Source organism: Delphinapterus leucas, chromosome X (assembly GCF_059928025.1).
Source record: "Delphinapterus leucas isolate spDelLeu-1000000601 "Yukka" chromosome X, BTC_Dleu_Yukka2, whole genome shotgun sequence".
Taxonomy (NCBI): domain Eukaryota; kingdom Metazoa; phylum Chordata; class Mammalia; order Artiodactyla; family Monodontidae; genus Delphinapterus; species Delphinapterus leucas.
In genome coordinates this window covers 120,348,320-120,369,200 of record NC_143150.1, presented here as the reverse complement: position 1 = coordinate 120,369,200, position 20,881 = coordinate 120,348,320, and the positions used below count along the sequence as shown (strand labels likewise).

Sequence of the window (20,881 nt, the reverse complement as noted above, 5' to 3'; positions counted from 1 at the left end):
AGAGAGTGGCATGGACATATATACACTACCAAATGTAAAACAGATAGCTAGTGGGAAGCAGCTGCATAGCACAGGGAGATCAGCTCGGTGCTTTGTGCCCACCTAGAGGGGTGGGATAGGGAGGGTGGGAGGGAAGGAGATGTAAGAGGGAAGAGATATGGGGATATATGTATATGTATAACTGATTCACTTTGTTATCAAGCAGAAACTAACAAACCATTGTTATACTCCAATAAAGATGTTAAAAAAATTAAAAAAAAAAAAGAATCCGCCTGCCAATGCAGGGGACATGGGTTCAAGCCCTGGTCCGGGAAGATCCTACATGCCATAGAGCAACTAAGTCTGTGCACCACAACTACTCAGCCTGCACTCTAGAGCCCATGAGCCACAACTGCTGAGCCTGCGCACCACAACTACTGAAGCCCGTGCACCTAGAGCCCGTGCTCTGCAACAAGAGAAGCCATCGCAATGAGAAGCCTGCGCACCCCAATGAAGAGTAGCCCCCGCTCGCCACAACTAGAGAAAGCCCACGTGCAGCAACGAAGACCCAGTGCAGCCAATAATAAATGATAATAAATAAAAATAAATATAAAAAAGAAATCTTATCCATAAAAAAATAATAATAAACCATGTCTAACCAAGAGCCACCTATATATCCTTACAAAAGTTTGTCTTGCTTTTCCTATTTAATTTTTAGTCTATCTTAAATTTATTTGTATCTGTTACATAAAGTAGGAATGCCTTGAGCTTTGGCTCATAAAAGGGTCCCTACAGATTTTTTAATTTGTTTCTTTTTTCCAGAGCTCTAGGAACCTGAACAAGTTTTTTGTTAATTTCTTGGCTCAATATTCCTGCACCCTGCTAGTAGCGTAAATTCATTTTCCACACCTATTAAAAAATTCACAAGTGAAACCTGATTTTGATCAGGTCTCTAGATCAGGACTCTGCCCACCATTTGTTTTTGTAAATAAAGTTTTATTGCAACATATTCACACCCATTTATGGGCTGTCTATGGCTGCTTTTGTGCTACAATGGCAGAGTTGACTGGTCTACAATGGCAGGGTTGAATAGAGGCTCACAAAGTCTGAAATATTCACTACCTGGCCTTTTATGGAAAAAGTGTGCTGAGCTCTGCCCCGGATCTATACATTTACAGAAAACACAGGGGTCAAAAGAGCATGTTAAGCAATATTATAGGGACATAATCAGCAAATCCAGAAAGTGGGAGTTTCTATAGGACTAACAGTTCAGTACTTCTGCGAATAAATTGCAAAACAAAACAAAACAAAACAAACAGAAAAATGAGGGAGGGACTCTATAGGCTAAAAAAGACCTAAAGTACATCTGCTAAAGTGATCGAGAGGACCTTGTTAGATCCTGATTCAAACAAACCAGCTGAAATTTTTTAAAAATGAGACATTAGGGTACATTTGAATACTGACTAGATATTTGATGGTATTGAGGAATTATTATCATGTTTTTGACATGGTACTGTTATTAAGGTTGTTTTAAAAATTCTTACTTTGAGAGCTAGAAGGTGAAATATTTACACGTAACATATAGCTATATGATGTTGGGGATTTCCTTCAAAATAATCCAATAAACATGGGGTTGGGTAGAAAAATAAAACAAGATTGGCCAAAGTGTTGACAATTGCTGAAGCTGGGTGATGGGTATAAGGAGATTCAACATACTAGTCCTTCTTTTATGTGTTTGACAATTTTTACAATGAAAAGTTAAAAAAAAATCCATATAATGGAATACTATTTGGCAATAAAATGGATCCAAGTAATGATACATGCTACGGCATGCAAAGTGAAAGAAGCCAGTCACAAAAGACCACCTAGTGTATAATTCCATTTATATGACATGTCCAGAATAGGCAAATCTATAGAGACAGAAAGTAGATCAGTGGTTGCTTAGAGCTGGGGATGGGGGAGGAAGAATGATTGCTAAGGGGCGTGTAGTTTCTTTTGGGATGATGGAAATGTTCTAAAATGAGATGGTGATGACAGTTGTACAATTCTGCAAATATACTAAAAAGCATTGAATTGTAGACTTTAAATTGGTGAATTTTATGGTGCATAATTGTATCTCAGCAAAGCTGTTGTTAAAAGCCCTCAATAGTAAAAGCAAAGAAAAAAACCCCACCTTATTCCCTAGCTCCTATAACTAGATCTGAAACACCCATGGAACCGCTCCAAACCGAAGGATTTAGCCAAAATTAAATGAATTCTCTTTTGCCCAGTTACCTGGCACACACTAAGAAGCAGTGGCAGTTCCTGACCACCAGGCCGCTCTCCCTGGGTGTAGCTGGTGGCTGCCTGGTGTCCTGTCAGAGTGCTTAGATCAGTGAGTAATTGTGTCAAATTCGGATGGAATTAAACATGTCATTTTGAGTTGCTCAAGTTCAGTTTCACCAAATTACATCACTCAACTGGGACATCATCAAGTTTTCATGACAAAGAAAAACTAGTATGAACAGGCCTCCAATGCACTTGACTCATGTTAATCCTCCACATGTGGAACTTATTCATTCACCAGTTATCCACTGAAAAATCTTGGCTGGGCCCATCCACCCTCTTATGTTTCAAGAGACAAAAAATAAGTGACTTGCCCAAGGTATCACAGCCAGCTCAGGAGAGTCAAGATAGCATCAGATTCCCTGAATTCCATCGTATTTGCATCACACTGACTTTTCCCAACCCCTGTACCTGGGTGTAGGTACTTGTATGTATTGGGGAGTGTGGGACAGATTCATTGGAGACAGGGTTGGCATCTACATTCTTTCCTTGGGTACAGAATAGCAGTTTAAAATGACCCTTCTCTGGGTTGACTGTGCCCCCAGCCCTAGAGACAGCGGAAAAGGTTTAGGAAGCAGGTGTGCGCAAGGCCTCTAGGGGCGCTGATCATCCAAAGAGTAAGTGTGGGCCTCCTGCTTTCTCTTTACAACTTCTGATAACTCAACAAGAAATATTTATGAAGTGTTTTTGGAGACCTCCAGGGCTCCAACAGGGCAGTCTTCAACACGCCCTTCAGCTGCATGCACAGGAATTTGGGGCAGCTGTAGTAGTTACTGTCAAATACTGGAACAGTGAACCAGGATGCCCCTGCCAGTGATGGGATCCTTTTGCTCTCTTCCAGGGATAAAAAAATTGTCCAGGGACCTCCTATGTTGCTAGAGAGCTTCCGACTTTGCAAAAAAAAAAAAGAAAAAAAAGAAAAAAAATCCTTTTGACTTACAAAGGACTCTTTCAGAAATAAAACCAACAATAAACTTACAAACGGGCAATGCAAAAAAGTAATGTCATTTTACTGAGAAGAAAATTACAGTTTAATTGGTGAATGTTCGATCTCAAACATGAGAACAGTATTTGCTCTAAAGCAAGTATTTGGTAATTAATTTTCAGTGAATTTCTGAACTCTATGGAAACCTGTTTTGAACCAAGCTTTTTTCCTTATCTCTGTCTGATGGGCCTCTCCTAAGCAGGGAGATTTGGGGACACTATACTGATCAAGTTTTGGTGCCTTCTATTATTTTAAGCTATAGTCTCATGACTTGATCTGAGAATTGCCATACTGGGTCAGATTGATTGGCTGACAAGCCCAATATTCTGACTCTGAAAGTTAAGCCAAGGGATAATTAGGAAATGGCAGATTGCCCTCAATAATGTCACCCCGATAGGATCTGAACAGACACATGTCATACAGCCCAAATTTCTCTTCCTGTATTACTTATCTATTGCTACAATAATACTACATAACAAACAACCAAAAATCTCAATGGCATGTGTTCATTGTTTACGTGCCTAGAATCACTGAGGGTTACCAGGCAGCTCTGCTGATCTTGGCTGGATTTGCTTACAACTCTGGGGGATTGGTTTCAGACAGGACAACTATTCCACACATTCCCTCACTCTTTAGCTGGCCAACCCAGGCATGTTCTCATAGCAAAGCCAAAGGTGCAAAGAACAAGCCCCACTGTTCAAGTCCATTCCAAGCCTCTACTTGCATCACATCTGCTAACAGCCCATTGGTCAAAGTAAGTCACATGGTGAAGGACATGATCACATCACCTTCAGTGGGATGGCACTGCAAAGTGACATAACCTTGGGTATTGATATAGGGAAAGGTAAAGAACTGGGTCCATAAATGCACTTAACCATACTTCCTTACCCACAGTGGATCTACAATCCTTACATTCGCTTAAATACTACGAAAACCGGCTTATAGTTTTCAATGTCTCACTGTTTTAGATTAAAGAATGGCCTAGTTTTACAAGTCTTACCAGTTTTACCGCCTGTAATGTAAACAGCACCTCCTCCTATTTATTGTAAATTTCTCTCTTTTGAGCTTTCAAAGGCACCATCTTTCTAGTCTGAAGAGAGTTGGCCGATACAACTGGGAACACTCTATCCTTTCTTGTTCCCTCTCAGACTCAGTTGTTTTTTTTTTTCTTTTTGAGTCAGGCTTTGGAGAGCTAATTCTGCTTTCTCTTCTAACTCTCTCTGATCCCCCTAAATCACTCCAGTGGCTCTTGGGGAACACGCTCCGTTTCTCCAGTTCTTTCTATTGATAGCCACCAGCAGCAGACCATATCTCAGTCTCCTGCTCATTTCGTGCCTCTTGTACCACCAGCTGCAGTGCCCGTTTCATCAGGGGATCTCAATATATGTGATAAGAGGATAGAAGAGCTATTGCTCTCCCTGTGCATTGCCCCCTCCCCAGGTAAATCCACACAGGTGCACTAATGCACTAACGCGCCCTTCACCATTGCTGGAGGAAGGACATATTGGGCCCCCTGCTTGCTTCTTGCATTCAGATATTTTCACTTTTCTTTAAAGGGCCCATACTGTCTGCACTTTGACCACACTTTGTGGATTTGTGCCCTTTCATTTCTGGCCTTTCCTCTAATCAACAAGTGCAATTCAAAAATGACAGCACTTAAGATCCAGACATGAATTCAACAAACATCACTACATCTGGGTGTGCAGCATGCCTTCTCAGCAAGTGGGCACTCAACAGAACTGTTACATGTCTCTTGAGCAATTATAACTCCCTTTCACATTCACAGCAATGATACTGTATTGTTCTCCCAGGCTCATAAGCATTGAGCACTATTTTGGTGGTTTTGGGTATTAACTGTCGTCCCAGCAACCCTATGAGGCAAATATGAGTGTTACGCTGTTTTTCACAGGCAGAAAAACTAAGGCAGAGAAAGGTTCATTAACTAGCTCACGTTCACCCGGGTAGAAAGTGGTGGAGCCAGGGTTTGGACCTCGGCAGTCTGCCTCCAGAGCTCTTAGGCATGATGCCGGTCGAACTTCACCACCACCTGCGGACCATTCGGCTAAGAATGAAAACAGAACCTTTTTTTTTTTTTTTTTTAGATTCCATATATACGGTGTTAGCATACCGTATTTGTTTTTCTCTTTCTGGAGGGTGGAAGGGAGACGCAAGAGGGAGGAGATATGGGGATATATGTATACGTATAGCTGATTCACTTTGTTATAAAGCAGAAACTAACACACCATTGTAAAGCAATTATACTCCAATAAAGATGTTTAAAAAAAAAGAGAATGAAAACAAATGCACAATGCACTTCAGGTACCTCCAACAGAGATCAAATAAAAAGTGAGAAAAAAGCAACAGTGAAGAGGTGAAGAGAGGTAAGACCAAACTATGAGACAAGAAAAATGCTCTCCTATGACAACACTGGGCTGTCAAAATCTCCTGGATCTCTTTAAGCTTTAGAAAAATAGGGGGAAAAAATCTCCTGAGGAATTCAAATGAGGCAGCAGGTCTCAGATTGGATCTGTCCAGAGAGCAGCAGTAATTTAATTTACATGCAACCGACTATTTGAAAAAAGAAGCTTCTGAACTACATTTTTGAAAGAATGTATTGCTGTACAAGTGTCATAAAAACTTTTCTTAAATAATGTCACTCCGTTTTCAGCACTGCTTTGGGATCTGTGAGGGAAGAAATCTCCTAAATCCTTGCACTTGTCAAACAAAACATCTTGCTTTCCCAGAGCATTCTGAGATTTGTCAGAATTGGTTTGATTATGGTTTTTCTTGGAGGGTTCTGTGGATCCCGTATGCTCTGGAAGTCCCTCGGAGCTCCGAGACCATTAAGGAAGGAATTCCCAAGTCCAGCCTCACCCGACCCCTGGTAATCTTAATTACTGGCTAGCTCTTTCACTAAGCCTCCAGTTGCATTTTTCTCAGTTAATAGATCATTTGTAGAGAGTCTTTAGACATTCCTGTTGACATTGTAGGCTTGGGAAAATTATTAACTCAATAACTTATGGCATTTCTATGAACTGCTTTGAAAGCCTGACTATAATGAGAATTATGGTGGCAACTTTCTAAAGCATGTTCACTGGTTTCCAAGGATCTGGACTGAGACCAGTGAATTATTTTGTAACAATTTTCCAAATGAACCAAAGGTCAATTGTTCAGGCATCTGGGACTCCAGAATCAGAAATACTGAGGCAAACATCCAACCTCACAGCTCAGAGCATTTCTTTGATTTCCCTTTTCAGTTTCCTGGGCAGTAAGCTGATTTTTAAGAAGCAACTGATATCCTTATGCAGCTATAGGAGAGAACTCACCATCTTTTGGACATTCTCATCGGTAATATTGGTGTTATAATTCCAAGAAGCAAGTGAACTTTGATAAGACAGGTCTTCAGCTTCATGGTCAAACTTCTGCAAAAATGTCTTGGCCTGTTCCTCAGTGGTGGACGGAGCAGCCGTTACAGCAACAAGGCTGAGAAGGAGCCAGAAAGAGCCTGACATCTTGCTCTGTGCGCCAAGATCCCATCCACTGAACAACTTCCCTAGAGTAAAACCTCCTCATGAGATTTTCTCTCTCATCAGCCTTTGAACTTGGGTTGGGCACTGAGCAGGAAGATAAAAAAAAAAAAAAAAAAAAAAAAAAAAGGAAGAAGAAGAAAAAACAGTAAACAATCTGCTGAACCAACACAAAATTCATCCTGGAGAGGACAGATATGTAAACAGATTTTAGAATGATTTCTTAAAGTAAATCAAATAAACAAATGTTATTCATTAATCCTAGAGAATCATAGCTCTCAAATTTTATGGCCAAATCAAAACTTGTCCATTTGGTTAGTATGTTCCTTAAAATCTGTTAAAGATACACTGAAGGTGTTATGATTTTACAGTGACCAACGAACTCTAGAATTAGGGGTCACGGGGGTAATGTTGGGACTTACACGTTTTAGAGACAATTCCATTAAGTCACTTCTCTCTCCTTCCTTTTTATTTTACACTCATATTCACAGAAACTCTATTTGGGTAACATTTTCCCTTCCTAAATAAACGATTTTGCCCTTGTCTCTATAGAATTCATTTTTTTCTGATAAAATTTTAATTTCCAGGGCCAATTTTTAAAATTATGAGACCACCCTCCACTCCACAAGTTAACTCTCCTGATTTAACTTGGAAAAACTTTAAAAGGCTCCTTTTCTCTTTCTCAGATGATCATGCTAAACACTGGTTCTATGACTAACTTCACTGTGTGCCTCCATCCCTTTCACTTACCTGTTCAAAGCTTGGTCAAGGTCACAAGGAAATCAGAATGCCACCACATGGTATGAAATTCAGAGAGTGTCCATCTCAAGTTCTGGTCATCCATAGCCATGTATCATTGCATAGAATTCAAAGAGACTTTAGTGGTTATCCTGTAGAATCTCAGGAGCTGGACCACTGTCCTCATTCCCAGGGTGTAGGTATGAGTGTCATAGGTACAAGAGAGGAGCCACTTTAAATGGCAGGGCTCATGGGCCTGCTTGACTGTGATTATGAAACCTTCACACAGGGAAAACATTTCTTTACCCAAAAAACAAGTCTTCCAGGTCCAGGTGAAATGGCAGTAACCAAGCCTTTAAAAAAAGTTTCCACTACTTCTCCTTATTCCAAAGTTGTACATGTTATTGTAGAAGAGGAAAAAAATAATAAGTAACTGTTTAAAGTGCTTTGCATTAGAATATCTCATTGAAGCCTTACAACAAACCTAGAGGCAAATATTTTTATCATCATTGTACAGATTATGAAACTGAGGCTCAGAGAACTTAAATAAATGACCAAACCTTACTCAGCCAGGAAGTGGTAGAGCCAGGATACGAATGCATGCAGTTTGAATCTAGAGTACAGGCCTTTAAGTTGCTGTCAATAGTCTAAGAGCAATGATGGAGGTGTAGATAAAGAGCAGCACAGGGACATGCGCCTTTGGTGACGATGATGGATTTGGTTCCGCTACATCAAAAAGAGATGGATTCTGGGACTTCCCTGGTGGTCCAGTGGTTAAGAATCTGCCTTCCAATGCAGGGGATGCAGGTTCGATCCCTGGTCCGATCGCTGATTGGGGAACTAAGATCCCACATGCCACGAGGCAACTAAGCCCGCAGGTTCTAGAGCCCACGCGCCACAACTACAGGGCCCTCGCGCCACAACTAGAGAGCCTGCATGCCACAACAAAAGATCTCACGTGCCACAACTAAGATCTGATGCAGCCAAATAAATAAATATTAAAAAAAGAGGTGGATTCTTACTACCCTTGGTATGAATCAAAAGACATGATCCTTCTAAGAAATAAAGTAATTGACACATTTAAGCAATTATGATCAAGAAGGTTAAAAGAAAGTGAGCTGAGGGGATCAGTGCAGTTTCAGTCAGGCTCCTTCCACATTCAAGGAAGCTGAGATCCACTCGCTTTCACAGGCATTAAGAGAAAAACTGGTCAAGAGAAAAGGGGGCAGTGTGTGGGGCTCTGAACCAAGAGGTGGAATGTTACTTTAATAAAAGCTGAAACACAACTCTACTCAGGTTGTTTCCTGAATGAAGCTCTTGGGTTCAGGAAAAAAATGGGAGTAGTCCAACTTCAATACACTGAGGCAGAAAATCAGATTAACGTGATCAAATTGAAATAGGGAAAGCAGGATATGAAATCTGAAAGTTAAAACAGATGAACAAGGAGCCTGAGATAACAGTGAGGCAGGAGAAATCTAGAAGCCAAGAAATTTTGAGGAGCGAGAGAAATAGGAGAATTTTGTCACAATAATCCTGTAGGAAAACTAGCTCACAATGGCCAACTGCAAGCGATGACTGAATTATTGGAAGTTTTGTTGACTTTCCACTGAGAAGATGCTGATGTTCTGACAGCTGCCCAGAAGTGTCCTGAGACCATTCTGAGAATGGAAAGAGTCCACTAAAGACCCAGGGGATGGGACCCAGAAAAACAACTGGCCTAAAGGAACAGATCCTCTGTGAAAGAATGAAGAACCAGAAAAACAGGAGAGTGGAAATTGAGGAAACCCGTTCTATTTTTCAGAAGGGTAGATGGAAGAGTTTGGTATTGACGCCAGACAAAAACTATGAAATATCATTTTTAGAATGCGGTTTGCACTTGGACAATATATATCTCTGGTCCCAAATATATATCTAGGGATTCACTAGGAACAAATAAGATGTTGTCTGCCTCATTTACTTTGTATCTTCCATTTCAATAAGGGATTTAACAAAATGTAAAGTTCTACAACTAGCTCTAAATGTCCCTGAAAGAACCACACAGCACAGAAATAAGCAGTCCTCTGATCAACAACAGTTCATGCCCAAAACAACAAAAATCTTGATTCATGTATATAAAATAGATAAACAACAAGGTCCTACTGTATAGCACAGGGAAGTATATTCATCTTGTAATAACCTATAATGAAAAAGAATCTGAAAAAGGATATATACATATATATGTATAACTGAATCACTTTGCTGTATACCAGAAAGTAACACAACATTGTAAATCAACTATATTTCAATTAAAAAAAAAGAATCTTGATTCAACAATTATTTATTGGCCACCTACTCTATGCTAGGCACTATTCTAGATACTGGGTATACACTAATGAATAAGACAGGAAAAGTTCCCGTGGATATCATATTATACGAGGTGGGGTAGCAGGAAGAAACAAATAGCTGATGGTAAACACTATGGCTTTACAATAAGCAGGAAAGGAGGAGGGTGAATGATGGGGTGGGGATGAGAGGATGACATCTGAGCAAAGACCTGAAGGAAGGGATGAAAGCCACATGAATATCTGAGGGGGAGTCTGTTCCAGGCAGAGGGAACAGCAAGTGCAAAGGTCTCAAAAACATCAGAGGCCTTTGTGGCTGGAGCCCAGTGCATGGGGAAAGTGGCAGGAGGTGAAGATGGAGAGGAAGCTCTAAGGAGGGCCTTATAGACAACTGTAGGACTTTGGCTTCTACTCTGAGTAATGTGGCAAGACATTGGAGGACTTCAAGCAGAGAAGTGATTCAGCAAACGTTTTAACAGGATCACTCTCACTGCTGGTTAGAGAACAGACACTGAGGGGTAAGGGTAGAAGCAAGGATGTCAGTCAGCGAGCTACTACAGCTGCCCAGTCAAGCAGGGTTGAATAAAAGCTTAATATGAGAAATCAATCCAACATGGCTGCCACCAGAAAGCAAAGCCATCTTAGACTATCTTAGACTTTGTTACTAGAAGTATTAGATACAAAAGAATTTAGAGCATCACGCTAATTTCTAAGACCCACAAGTTTGGAGAGACACAGGAGAGTGTCCAGAGGAAAATAAAGAAGAGAGTAAATAGGTCTCAAATAATGTCATTTGAAGCACAGTGCAGACGTGAGGAAGGACACCCAGCATAGACAGCTCTCCTCCATCATGGGACTGTCATTTAGATGAAGACTTAGGTAGCTTAACGGATTGACTCTGCCGCTAATTAGCTGTGTGACTTTCAGCAGGTGATATTTCCCTCACATCTAATTTCAAAGCTGATAATCATATTTACCCATCTCACAGGGACGCTGTAAGTATTCTATGAATTAATACATGAGAACACAGAGAAAAATGCTGGGAGCCTAGTAACACAAGCCACTCAAAGTGCGAGGAGCTGTATGATAATTAGTGGACTTTGAGATATGAGGGAGATTGGAGACTCGTCCATAAGCGTTTTGTAGGAAAACTGTCATATTCTGAGAATAAGCAGGCCCGACATAAGCAAGATGAAAATGCACTGCTTTGGCTCTACTAGTTTTGCTTTTTTTAATCATTTAAGGAAGACATTTTTCTAAAATACATTCCATCTAATCAGGATGTTGCCTGAACATTATTTTATGTGTTCTTTTTTCTTTCCAGATGACTCAGTGTCATCATCTTGGACAGCGTTTACTGGCTAGGCTATAACGTGATAACATCTTCGGGGCTTTACGTTAAATGGCTCCAAACAGCTTTATTGCTATTAACTGCTGTCTCTGCAGGTTCTGAATTCTGTGCCACTTCTTGAAGAATGCACTTTGAGTGGCCCTGCCCACCACGAATCCCCTCCCTGTTTCTGATTTGCTGTCTGCTAAGAGCTAAATGGAAACCAGATAACCATGGAGTTCAATCAGAACACTCCCTCTTCATAGGCTCAGATCTGAGGGTGGGTCTTCATTCTCCTCGAGCAAAGTACATAGACTTTGAGATCCATTTTTCACTTACTGCTCAACTTTCTATCCACTTCCAACCGAGTCATAAATGGTGAGGTTGCTAAATAGCTATAGCAAAAATTTCCTCTAGCTCCCCAAGTTAAGAAGACAACTTCGGTCGGAGCAAAAGAATGTTTTGTGTAATTTCTTATCTTAAAATTGACAGAGTAATGTTTCTGACAGAAATAAGAAAGGAGGGGCTTCCCTGGTGGCGCAGTGGTTGAGAGACTGCCTGCCGATGCAGGGGACACGGGTGCGTGCCCCGGTCCGGGAGGATCCCACATGCCGCGGAGTGGCTGGGCCCGTGAGCCATGGCCGCTGAGCCTGCGCGTCCGGAGCCTGTGCTCCGCAACGGGAGAGGCCGCAACAGTGAGAGGCCCGCGTACCGCAGCAAAAAAAAAAAAAAAAAAAAGAAAGAAGAAAGGATATCAAGAATATAAAGTAGAGAGAATTTAAAACTCCACATGACCAAGAATGATTTGCCTTTAGTCCAATTGGTTTTGACCACATATTTATCACACAAAGTGAATTTACAAGCAGTTTACAGAAAATAAATAAGTTGACTCTTTAGCCCAAAGGAAAAGCTAAAGTTCTTTCCTGTTTACATTTCGAGGTGCATAGCTGCCCCTTTTTCCTACAGATAGAGCAAAGATAATCTTCATTAACCAAATTGACAAATATTTTCAACAGACAGAGTTCAAGTTTGTGAGGCCAAACTGTGGATTCCAGGGAGGTTGTACGGATTATTATTGCTCTGAATTTATAATAGTACAGTGCTTGCCATGTAAGCTGAATTTATTCCCATATCCAGACAGTACAAAATAGCAGGTAACACTAGAGTCGCTAGTATAAATTTATATCTAGGGCCTTAGAAGCAAAACTTGAGCCTTTATTCTAAGTGAAATGAGAATCCATGGTAGAGTTTTAAAGGAGGAGTGACATGATCTCATTTACATTTGAAAAGCATCACTCTGGCTGCTGTATCAAGAACAGGTGGCTAGATTTCGAATGCAATTTGAAAATAAAACCAGGAGGATTTTCTGCTGAATTAGATGTAGGCTGTGAAAGATAGAGAGAGGCAAAGATTACTCCAGGGTGTTTGGATTGAACAACGAGAAGGATGAGGTTGACATCAATTTATATGGGGAAAAGGTTGCAGGTAAAACACTTTAGAGGGAAAAGGAGGAGTTCAGTCAAGGTTGTGAGAAATCCAAGAGACGATATATACAAATCTTCAGTTTGGCAGCGAGCTCAGGGATGACGATATAAATTTGAGAGCTGTTAGTCAAATATGTCTTTTCAGTTAAGGCAAAGAGGAAAGGATCTTACTTCTTTAGGATCCCAGTGTGCTGGAAAGTACTACATAGTGCAGACCTCAAAAGGAAAATGGGATGGGATAAGAAGGAAGAAAGTTACTTGAAACAACCCTCCCTAGAGGAGCCATCTGTGCACTGTACAGGGAAGTGATAAAGGGGAATTTCAGGAACTTGGCCAGAGCATCACATTTCTTGACTGGTTTACAGAAAAGCAGACACATCTCAGGAGCACAGAATGGTTGAGTTGAAGCGAGGTGCATGTTAAGAGAACGCAGCTGACACGACATACAGTCAAAGTCAAGCGGCTTAGACCCAGTCCAGGTCAAGGCTGAAACACTGATGGGCATTCAAAGCATAGAAGACTCCTTTTGGAGCTAGCTCCTGCCTGTCAGCTAGAGTCTGTGGGTGACTGAAGACTTTTACACTTTGGTTAATACTTCCTAATTGGCTCTAAATATCTTGGAATAAGCCTTCATCCCTATTGACCTCTACCTCGGTCTGCAGACTGAGTGTAAGAGCCATGTTTTCAGATCCAACTAGAAATGTCCAACAGCAGTTGTCTTCTTGAAGTCCAGCAGGTTCATCCTGGAGACACTGTACCATTCCCTCCTCCACTTCTAAGGGACGTATCTGGTCTGGGTCATCGGTAGGGCTTGGCCAAGGCTAGTTACCTTGGCCAAATCAGAGAGATGGGGAATAGATAAATCACATTATAAATCCTCAAGGGCCTAACATAACATCTGAGCTTCAATCTCATGCCCACATGGATACATGCACTTGGAATTATAAGAATTTTCCTGAGACTTCAGAATCTACCATTTTTTAAATCAAAATATCTTGGCTTTTGAGGAAATGTCACCACAAATACATAAAAACTAGAAGCTCAGTTGGGTAAGAGTCTTACTACTTCTTCATTCTTTGCCACTGACAACCCTCTTAAGGTTTGCCAGCCTGTCATCAATCTCATCAGGAATCTTCTTTGGCTGAGAAATATGTCAATGCCTAGAAACCAGAAACTATACAACATAAATCCCAGGGCAGCCTTGCATCTTTTCTAGGACAGTCAGAATGTGGTAGATATTAATAATATTAATTTGGATTCCATCCAGAAAGGAATCAAGGCCTCATGGCCTTGGAATCTGGGTAATGCCATTATGTTACAAGATGTTCTTTTTGGACTTCAGTTATTCCCAAAGTTTTGACATTGCTTTACATAAAGTTAGGCAAAGCTTCAGCGATCTCTGCAAGGATGAAATCACTAAGCAATCATGAACATTGAAAACTTGAGAATACACTTGGAGGAACTCTCATACTGAGCATCCTTCTCTGCTCAGCCTTTCCCCTGGATTTTGTGATTGGTACCGTCACAAGCTTTTTTGCCTCTCCTGTTGTAATAGTGGAATCTCTCTAAAATTAGCTGGGGTGCAGGAGTCAGTTATCTTTGGAAGCTGATCTTTGGAAGCTGATTCAGCATCCTCTCTGAATTTATTTGGTCAAGAAGTCCTTAGGCCCAAGTTCCATACAAATTCAACATGAACCTGAAATTTAGGGATAGCTCCAACTCTTCCATATTATGTTTCTGGAAGATCTAGGACGTTCGGGAGCATGGGGCACTCTAGAGACACTTTTGGTAGTCTAGATCTATACCGACAAGTAACATACTCCTTGGGAAACTGGAAAAGCAGTGGGGGAGGGCAAAAATCTCCATATATTACTCAGTTGGGATTTCAACCTGGCACTCTCCCTGAAGAGAGAGCTGCTGCTTACCAAAAACCAGAAGTCGGGCTTCCCTGGTGGCGCAGTGGTTGAGAGTCCGCCTGCCGATGCAGGGGACACGGGTTTGTGCCCCAGTCCAGGCGGATCCCACATGCCGCGGAGCGGCTGGGCCCGTGAGCCATGGCCGCTGAGCCTGCGCGCCTGGAGCCTGTGCTCCGCAACAGAAGAAGCCACAACAGTGAGAGGCCCGCGTACCACCAAAAAAAAAAACAGAAGTAACAAGGCCCAGGACAAGGCAAGGCATTAGGTCAGGCCCCAATACACCCATCAGTGAACATCAGGCATAGGCAAGCCAGCATCCTAAAGAGCTCCACTGGAGGCACAGGCCTCTGACAGGTATGGGGATGCTGTGATGCAGCTGCCAGCTAGAATAGTCACGGGGTCAAGGGGAGTGGCAGAATGGATAAGAAATGACGCACAGTGTTGTTTAACTAAGACAGGACAGGAGAAGGAGGAAAAGTGAGAGAGGGAAGAGAGGATTCTAGGGTATTAACTAGAGCATGCAAGCCTGTCTTTATAGATTTCAAATCATGGTTAATATTTATATGCCAGGGACTATGTTAAGCACTTTACAAGCAGTATCTTCTGGAATCCTCACTGTCACCCTGTAAGGAATTATGATAATTTCCATCTAATAGGATTATAAATGAAGGCTTAAAGAGGTTAACTAAAGGGCCTAAGTCTGATTAACAAGTACAGGTGTCCACATTTTAACCCACTGTTTACCATGATGCTCAGCTAATCAGGGAGAGGGTTTTTTTATCTTTCACTATAAGATATTTGTAGTAGATTGCAAAACTACTTCTTTACTCCTCTTTGTATCAACACCCTTTATAATGTGACTTTGCAGTTTCTTCCATCAAGATATATAGTCTGGGCTTCCTGGTGGCGCAGTGGTTGAGAGTCCGCCTGCCAATGCAGGGGACACGGGTTCGTGTCCCGGTCCGGGAAGATCCCACGTGCCGCGGAGCGGCTGGGCCCGTGAGCCATGGCCGCTGAGCCTGCGCGTCCGGAGCCTGTGCTCCGCAACGTGAGAGGCCACAACAGTGAGAGGCCCGCGTACCGCAAAAAAAAAAAAATTAAGATATATAGTCTATTTCCTTCTTCTTGAATCTGCTTTGGCCAATGGCATGTGGCAGAAGTGATAGTGGGCCAGTCCATCCTTTCTTTCTCCCTCTCTCTCTCTCTCTCTCTCTCTGAAGGCTGAGTAGCTATCAAATGAACAAGCCTGAGCAAGGGACCACTGGAGCAGAGATGAGACAACCAAGCTGAGGCCATCCTAGACTAGCCAGCCCCCAGCTTCCCTGGCAACTGACTACAGACGCATAAGTGAGAGCAGCTAAGACCAGAAGAATTTCTCAGGTGAGCCCAGACAAAACTGTCAACCCATAGACTCATGAACTAAACAAATGGCTGTTGTTTCAAGCCACGGAGTTTTAGGCTGGCTTTTTGTGTAGCACAAAGCTAACTTATACAATCTCTTAATAACTTCACCAAGGTCTTTCCAAATTATCTATTCAGATAGGATGCTCTTGGGTTGCAAGTAAGAAGACACTCTTACTCAACTGGATTAAACAACAAGGAAAACATATTAACTCACGCAAATAAAAGACCATGACATGTTAAATCCAGAGTTAGTTAACTTAGCGCCTTAATGATACCATCAAAGACCCAGGTTTCTTCCATCTTTCTACTGTGCTACCCTTGGCATGTTGGCTCTGCTCTGATTAAAGCTTCCCTTGGGGTCACAAGATGGCTACATTCATTTCAAGCATCACATCTAGAAATGACAACATGGAAAGAGGAGCAGTTTCTTCCTGTGAATCTCTCTCTTTTTTAACGACTTTTTTAAGACTAAGGGAAGCTTTCTCAGGGGACTAGCATAATTGGCTTAGACTAATCAAGATTTACATCTGATTCATGTTGGAGAATGGTAGACCTCCAGCTAAACCTGGTTTTGCCTTAAGGGAGTAGGAGGGGATGCCTTTCATATATGTAATATAGGTCATGCGTATTCCACCCACTGTAGAACGTCCCACTATTTCTGGGATATTTTCTGTAGAGATTTCATTCCAACCATGAGTGTGGGTTCTTATGAATTTCAGGCACATTAGACAGAGCTTGTAAGATCTTCCTGAATTGTGCCTTGGTCTGGAGGGAGTTTTCACCTCAGTATCAATAGCATGCTGATGTCTCTACCCACTGAATATATATGATACAACCAAGAAGAGTGGGCAAGGGGAGAAGAAAGTTCTAATAGGAAAGAAAAGATATTTTCCCAAACCACTACCCAATTTTTTCCAGGGATATAGATCCCCTCAACAGTATTAACAACTACTTATCCAATAAGTGGGATGGATGAGAGAATGCAAATCATATGGAACACATAATCTCTGGCTCATTACATCCTGTGTTATGGGGAGGTTTTACTCAGAAGACACAGATAAAAGATGATGGAACAAATTCTGATTTGTAAGAATATAAAACTTTTCATGATTTCAGAGAAATAGGAGGTCAGAGTGGGCACAAGGAGTCAGTCAGGTAGGCTTTACAAAGGAGATGAGACTCTGAATCATAGAGACTAATACTACTAATAACAGTAACAGTAATAATAAAATCCAAACTCTGTTGAGTGCTTATTATGTGCCAGGCAGAATGTAACTGCTTTACATGTGTCCCCACATTTAATCCTCACAACAACCCTATAAGGTAAGCGCTAGCACCACCCTCAATTTCTAGGTGAGGAAACCGAAGCATGGAATCAAGATCACAAAGCTGGAAATGAACAGAACTGGGGTTGGAACCTCAGCAGTCTGACTTCATGCCTAGACTCTTTGTGGTCAGAAAGGGCTTTTCGAAGGAATTCCTGTTACAGACATGGAAGAGAGGGACAGTCAAAGCATAAAGAAGCATAACAGGTGTAGCTGGACAGCTCGAAAAATGGTCCCACAATGACATCAAACTTGCACAAGTTACAAACACAGTTCCTCCTTGCATTCCTTTTACTGCATTCATCTTCACAATTTTCACTGAAGGGAGACCATTGGTGCTCTACCCTTTTTCGGTGAAAAGCTGTTTTTCTCAGTAGGGTGAGAATGTCCAGGAATAGAGAGTAATTAGAGATCACAGGTTCACAGATGACAACCTCAGATGGTGTGGCAGTCATTTTGTTCTCTTCAAAGCAAGTCTATATCAGTAAGAAACAGCAGCGGCTCTCAACCAGGATGATTTTGCATCCCAGGGGACAAATGACAATGCCTGGAGACATCTGGGGTTGTCACCACTTGGGTGGAGGGTGCTCCTGCATCTAGTGGGTAGAGGTCAGGGATGCTGCTAAGCATTGTACAATGCATAGGACAGTTCCCCACAAATAAGAATTATTTGCCCCAAATGTCAAGCGTGAGGTTAAGGGACCCTGACCTAGATAGACGGCGCTATGAACATAGTACTCTCAAGAATCATGTGTGCATGATTCCACCTCTTTACATCTCAATCAGGGCCAAGCAGAATAGTAAATTACCCAGTCCCAATAGCAAAGCTGCCAAGACATTTGAGCACAAAGAAACTAATCCTGTTTAGACATGAATATGCATGCATTTGCACTAGTCTCAATAACAAATAGGAGAAATAAGGAAAAAATAAAACAAAATATCAATACAAATAATTAGCCCTGACTTTAACGTGACAGGGGAGAAAACTAACACTTAAAGCATTTACTGTAGATCACCTTGCTGAGTGTTCACAACCACCTTTGTGGAAGTTGTTACTTTCTAAACACTCAGCATGATCAGTAACTAGCTCTATGTCACCCAGTAAGAAAACTGGGATTAACCTGTCAGTGTGTTTTCCTTTCAACTCCTGCCTCTTTCCGTGGGATGTGGTCAAGTTCAAAAGAGCTAGTAAGATTGTTGAAGAAGATAATTATGATTTTTAAAAATAGATGAAAATGATATAGTACTTCTGCCTTGAAATTTGTTGACGTCAATATGTAGGAGATATTATCCAGACAGCTCTGTCTCCCAAGAAAAGGACAGGATGAAATGGGCTGAAAGGACATGATGGCAAGAATTCAAGTTTAGTCTTAAGGGAGAATCGCTTGACAGTGGCCAACACTGACATACACTATTGAAGGGTGCTGTGTAATCTTTGCCTCTGGAAGGTTTCATAGGCTGAGGAAGGTTTAGGAGGGTTTGAATTTGGCCTTGACTGATGGCGAGGACATGGCTGGGCACAGCTCCAGTTAAATGCTGCTCTGGGAAAAAGAAAAAATAATGAAAGGGGATAAAGAAAGCCTACGGGACTAATGGGACACCATTAAGAGAAATAATGTCTGTATCATTGGAATTTCAGAAGGAGAAGAGAGGGAGAAAGAGGCAGAAAGACTATTTAAAGAAATAATGGCTAAAAACTTCCCAAACCTGGGGAGAGATTTGGACATCCAAGTTCTCAAAGCTAATAGGTTGCCCCAAAATTTCAATCCAAGACAGTCTTCTCTGTCTTGGATTGAGACACATTATAATAAAACTATCTAAATCAAAGCCAAAGAGAGAATTTTTAAAACAGCTAGAGAAAAAATTTTTCTCTCATACAAGGGAACCCCCATGAGGCTATAACCATATTTTTCAGCAAAAACCTTGCAAGCTGGGAGAGAAAATGGGATGATATATTTAAAGTGCTGAAAGAAAAAAAACTGTTAGCCAAGAATACCTTACCTAGCAAAGCTGTCCTTCAAAAATGGAGGTGAGATAAAGATTCTCTAACAAACAAAAGTTGAGGGAGTTCATCACCAGTAGACCTGCCTTACAGGAAATGCTGAAAGGAATCTTCAGGCTGAAATGTAAGAGTGCAAATTAACAGCATGAAAACACATGAAAATGTATAACACACTGGTAAAGAATTCAGAATACTCTAATACTGTAATATGGTGGTGTGTTAACCACTTAACTCTAGTATAAAGGTTAAAGGACAAAATTATTTAAAATAGCTATAGCTACAATAATTTGGTTATGAATGCACAATATAAAAAGATGTAGGGCTTCCCTGGTGGCACAGTGGTTGGGAGTCCGCCTGTCGATGCAGGGGACGCCGGTTCGTGCCTCGGTCCGGGGGGGGTCCCGCATGCCGCGGAGTGGCTGGGCCCGTAAGCCATGGCCGCTGGGCCTGCGCGTCCGGAGCCTGTGCTCCACAGTGGGAGAGGCCTGCGTATTGCAAAAAAAAAAAAAAAAAAAAAGATGTAAATTCTGACATCAAAAACATAAAAGGGGATCGTAAAAGGGAAGAGTTTTTGTATGTGATCAAAGTTAAATTGTTATCAGCATAAAATATTCTGTTATAGCCATAAAATGTTTTATGTAAGCCTCGTGGTAACCACAAAACATAAAGCTACAGTAGATTCACAAAAGATAAAGCAAAGGGAATCAAAGCATACCACTGTGGAAAATCATCAATTCATAACAGAAGGTAGCAAGAGTGGAAGAAAGGAACAAGGGAACTACAAAACAGCTAGAAAACAGTGAATAAGATGGCATTAGTAAGTCCTTACCTATCAAGAATTACACTAAATGTAAATAAATTGAATTCTCCAATCAAAAGACATAGAGTAGCTAAAAAACAAGACCCACTATATGCTGCCTACGAGAGACTCACCTCAGCTTTAAAGACACACAAAGTGAAGGGATAAAAAAAGATAATTCATGCAAGTGGAAACCAAAAAAGAGCAGGGGTGGCTATACGTATATCAGAAAAAACTAGACTTTAACTAAAAAAATGGTAACAAGAGGAAAAGTAGGTCATTATATAATGATAAAAGGGTCAATTCATCAAGAAGATATGACAATTGTAAATATATGTGCACCCAACATTGGAGTACCTATATATATTAAGCAAATACAGATCTGAAGAAAGAAGTAGACAACGATATAATAATAGTAGGGACTTCAATACCCCACTTTCAGCAATGGATAGATTATCCAGACAGAAAATCAATAAGGAGACATTAGACTTGAACCATACTTTAGATCAAATGAACCTAACAGACATATATAGAACATTCCATCTAACAGAAGCAGAATACACATTCTTCTCAAGTGCACATGGAACACTCTCCAGGATATATCATATGATAGGTCACAAAACAAATCTTGGCAAATTTTAAAAGACTGAAATCATACCAAGTACCTTTTCCAACAACAGTGGTATTAAACTAGAATTCAATAACAGGAAGAAAGCTGGAAAATTCATAAGTATGTGGGAATTAAA

At 41.2% G+C, this 20,881-nt stretch overlaps 2 protein-coding genes across 6 annotated transcripts in view; both read right to left on the bottom strand.

Annotated features, from left to right (window-relative positions):
• ACE2 (angiotensin converting enzyme 2) overlaps nt 1-6,876 on the bottom strand; it is a 52,675-nt gene extending 45,799 nt beyond the window's left edge. Inside the window, exon 1 of the mRNA XM_022562652.3 lies at nt 6,616-6,876. Within this exon, the coding sequence (XP_022418360.1) occupies nt 6,616-6,801 (186 nt within the window). The 5' untranslated portion in view covers nt 6,802-6,876. The remainder of the gene's footprint in view (nt 1-6,615) is intronic.
• Nucleotides 6,795-20,881, bottom strand: part of CLTRN (collectrin, amino acid transport regulator) — a 79,025-nt gene continuing 64,938 nt past the window's right edge. For all 5 annotated transcript variants that reach the window (XR_016391398.1, XR_016391401.1, XR_016391400.1 and 2 more), the window contains 2 exons: nt 7,567-19,821; nt 6,795-6,903 (listed from right to left, as the gene is read on the bottom strand). The gene's annotated coding sequence lies outside the window, so the exon portion shown is untranslated. The remainder of the gene's footprint in view (nt 6,904-7,566; nt 19,822-20,881) is intronic.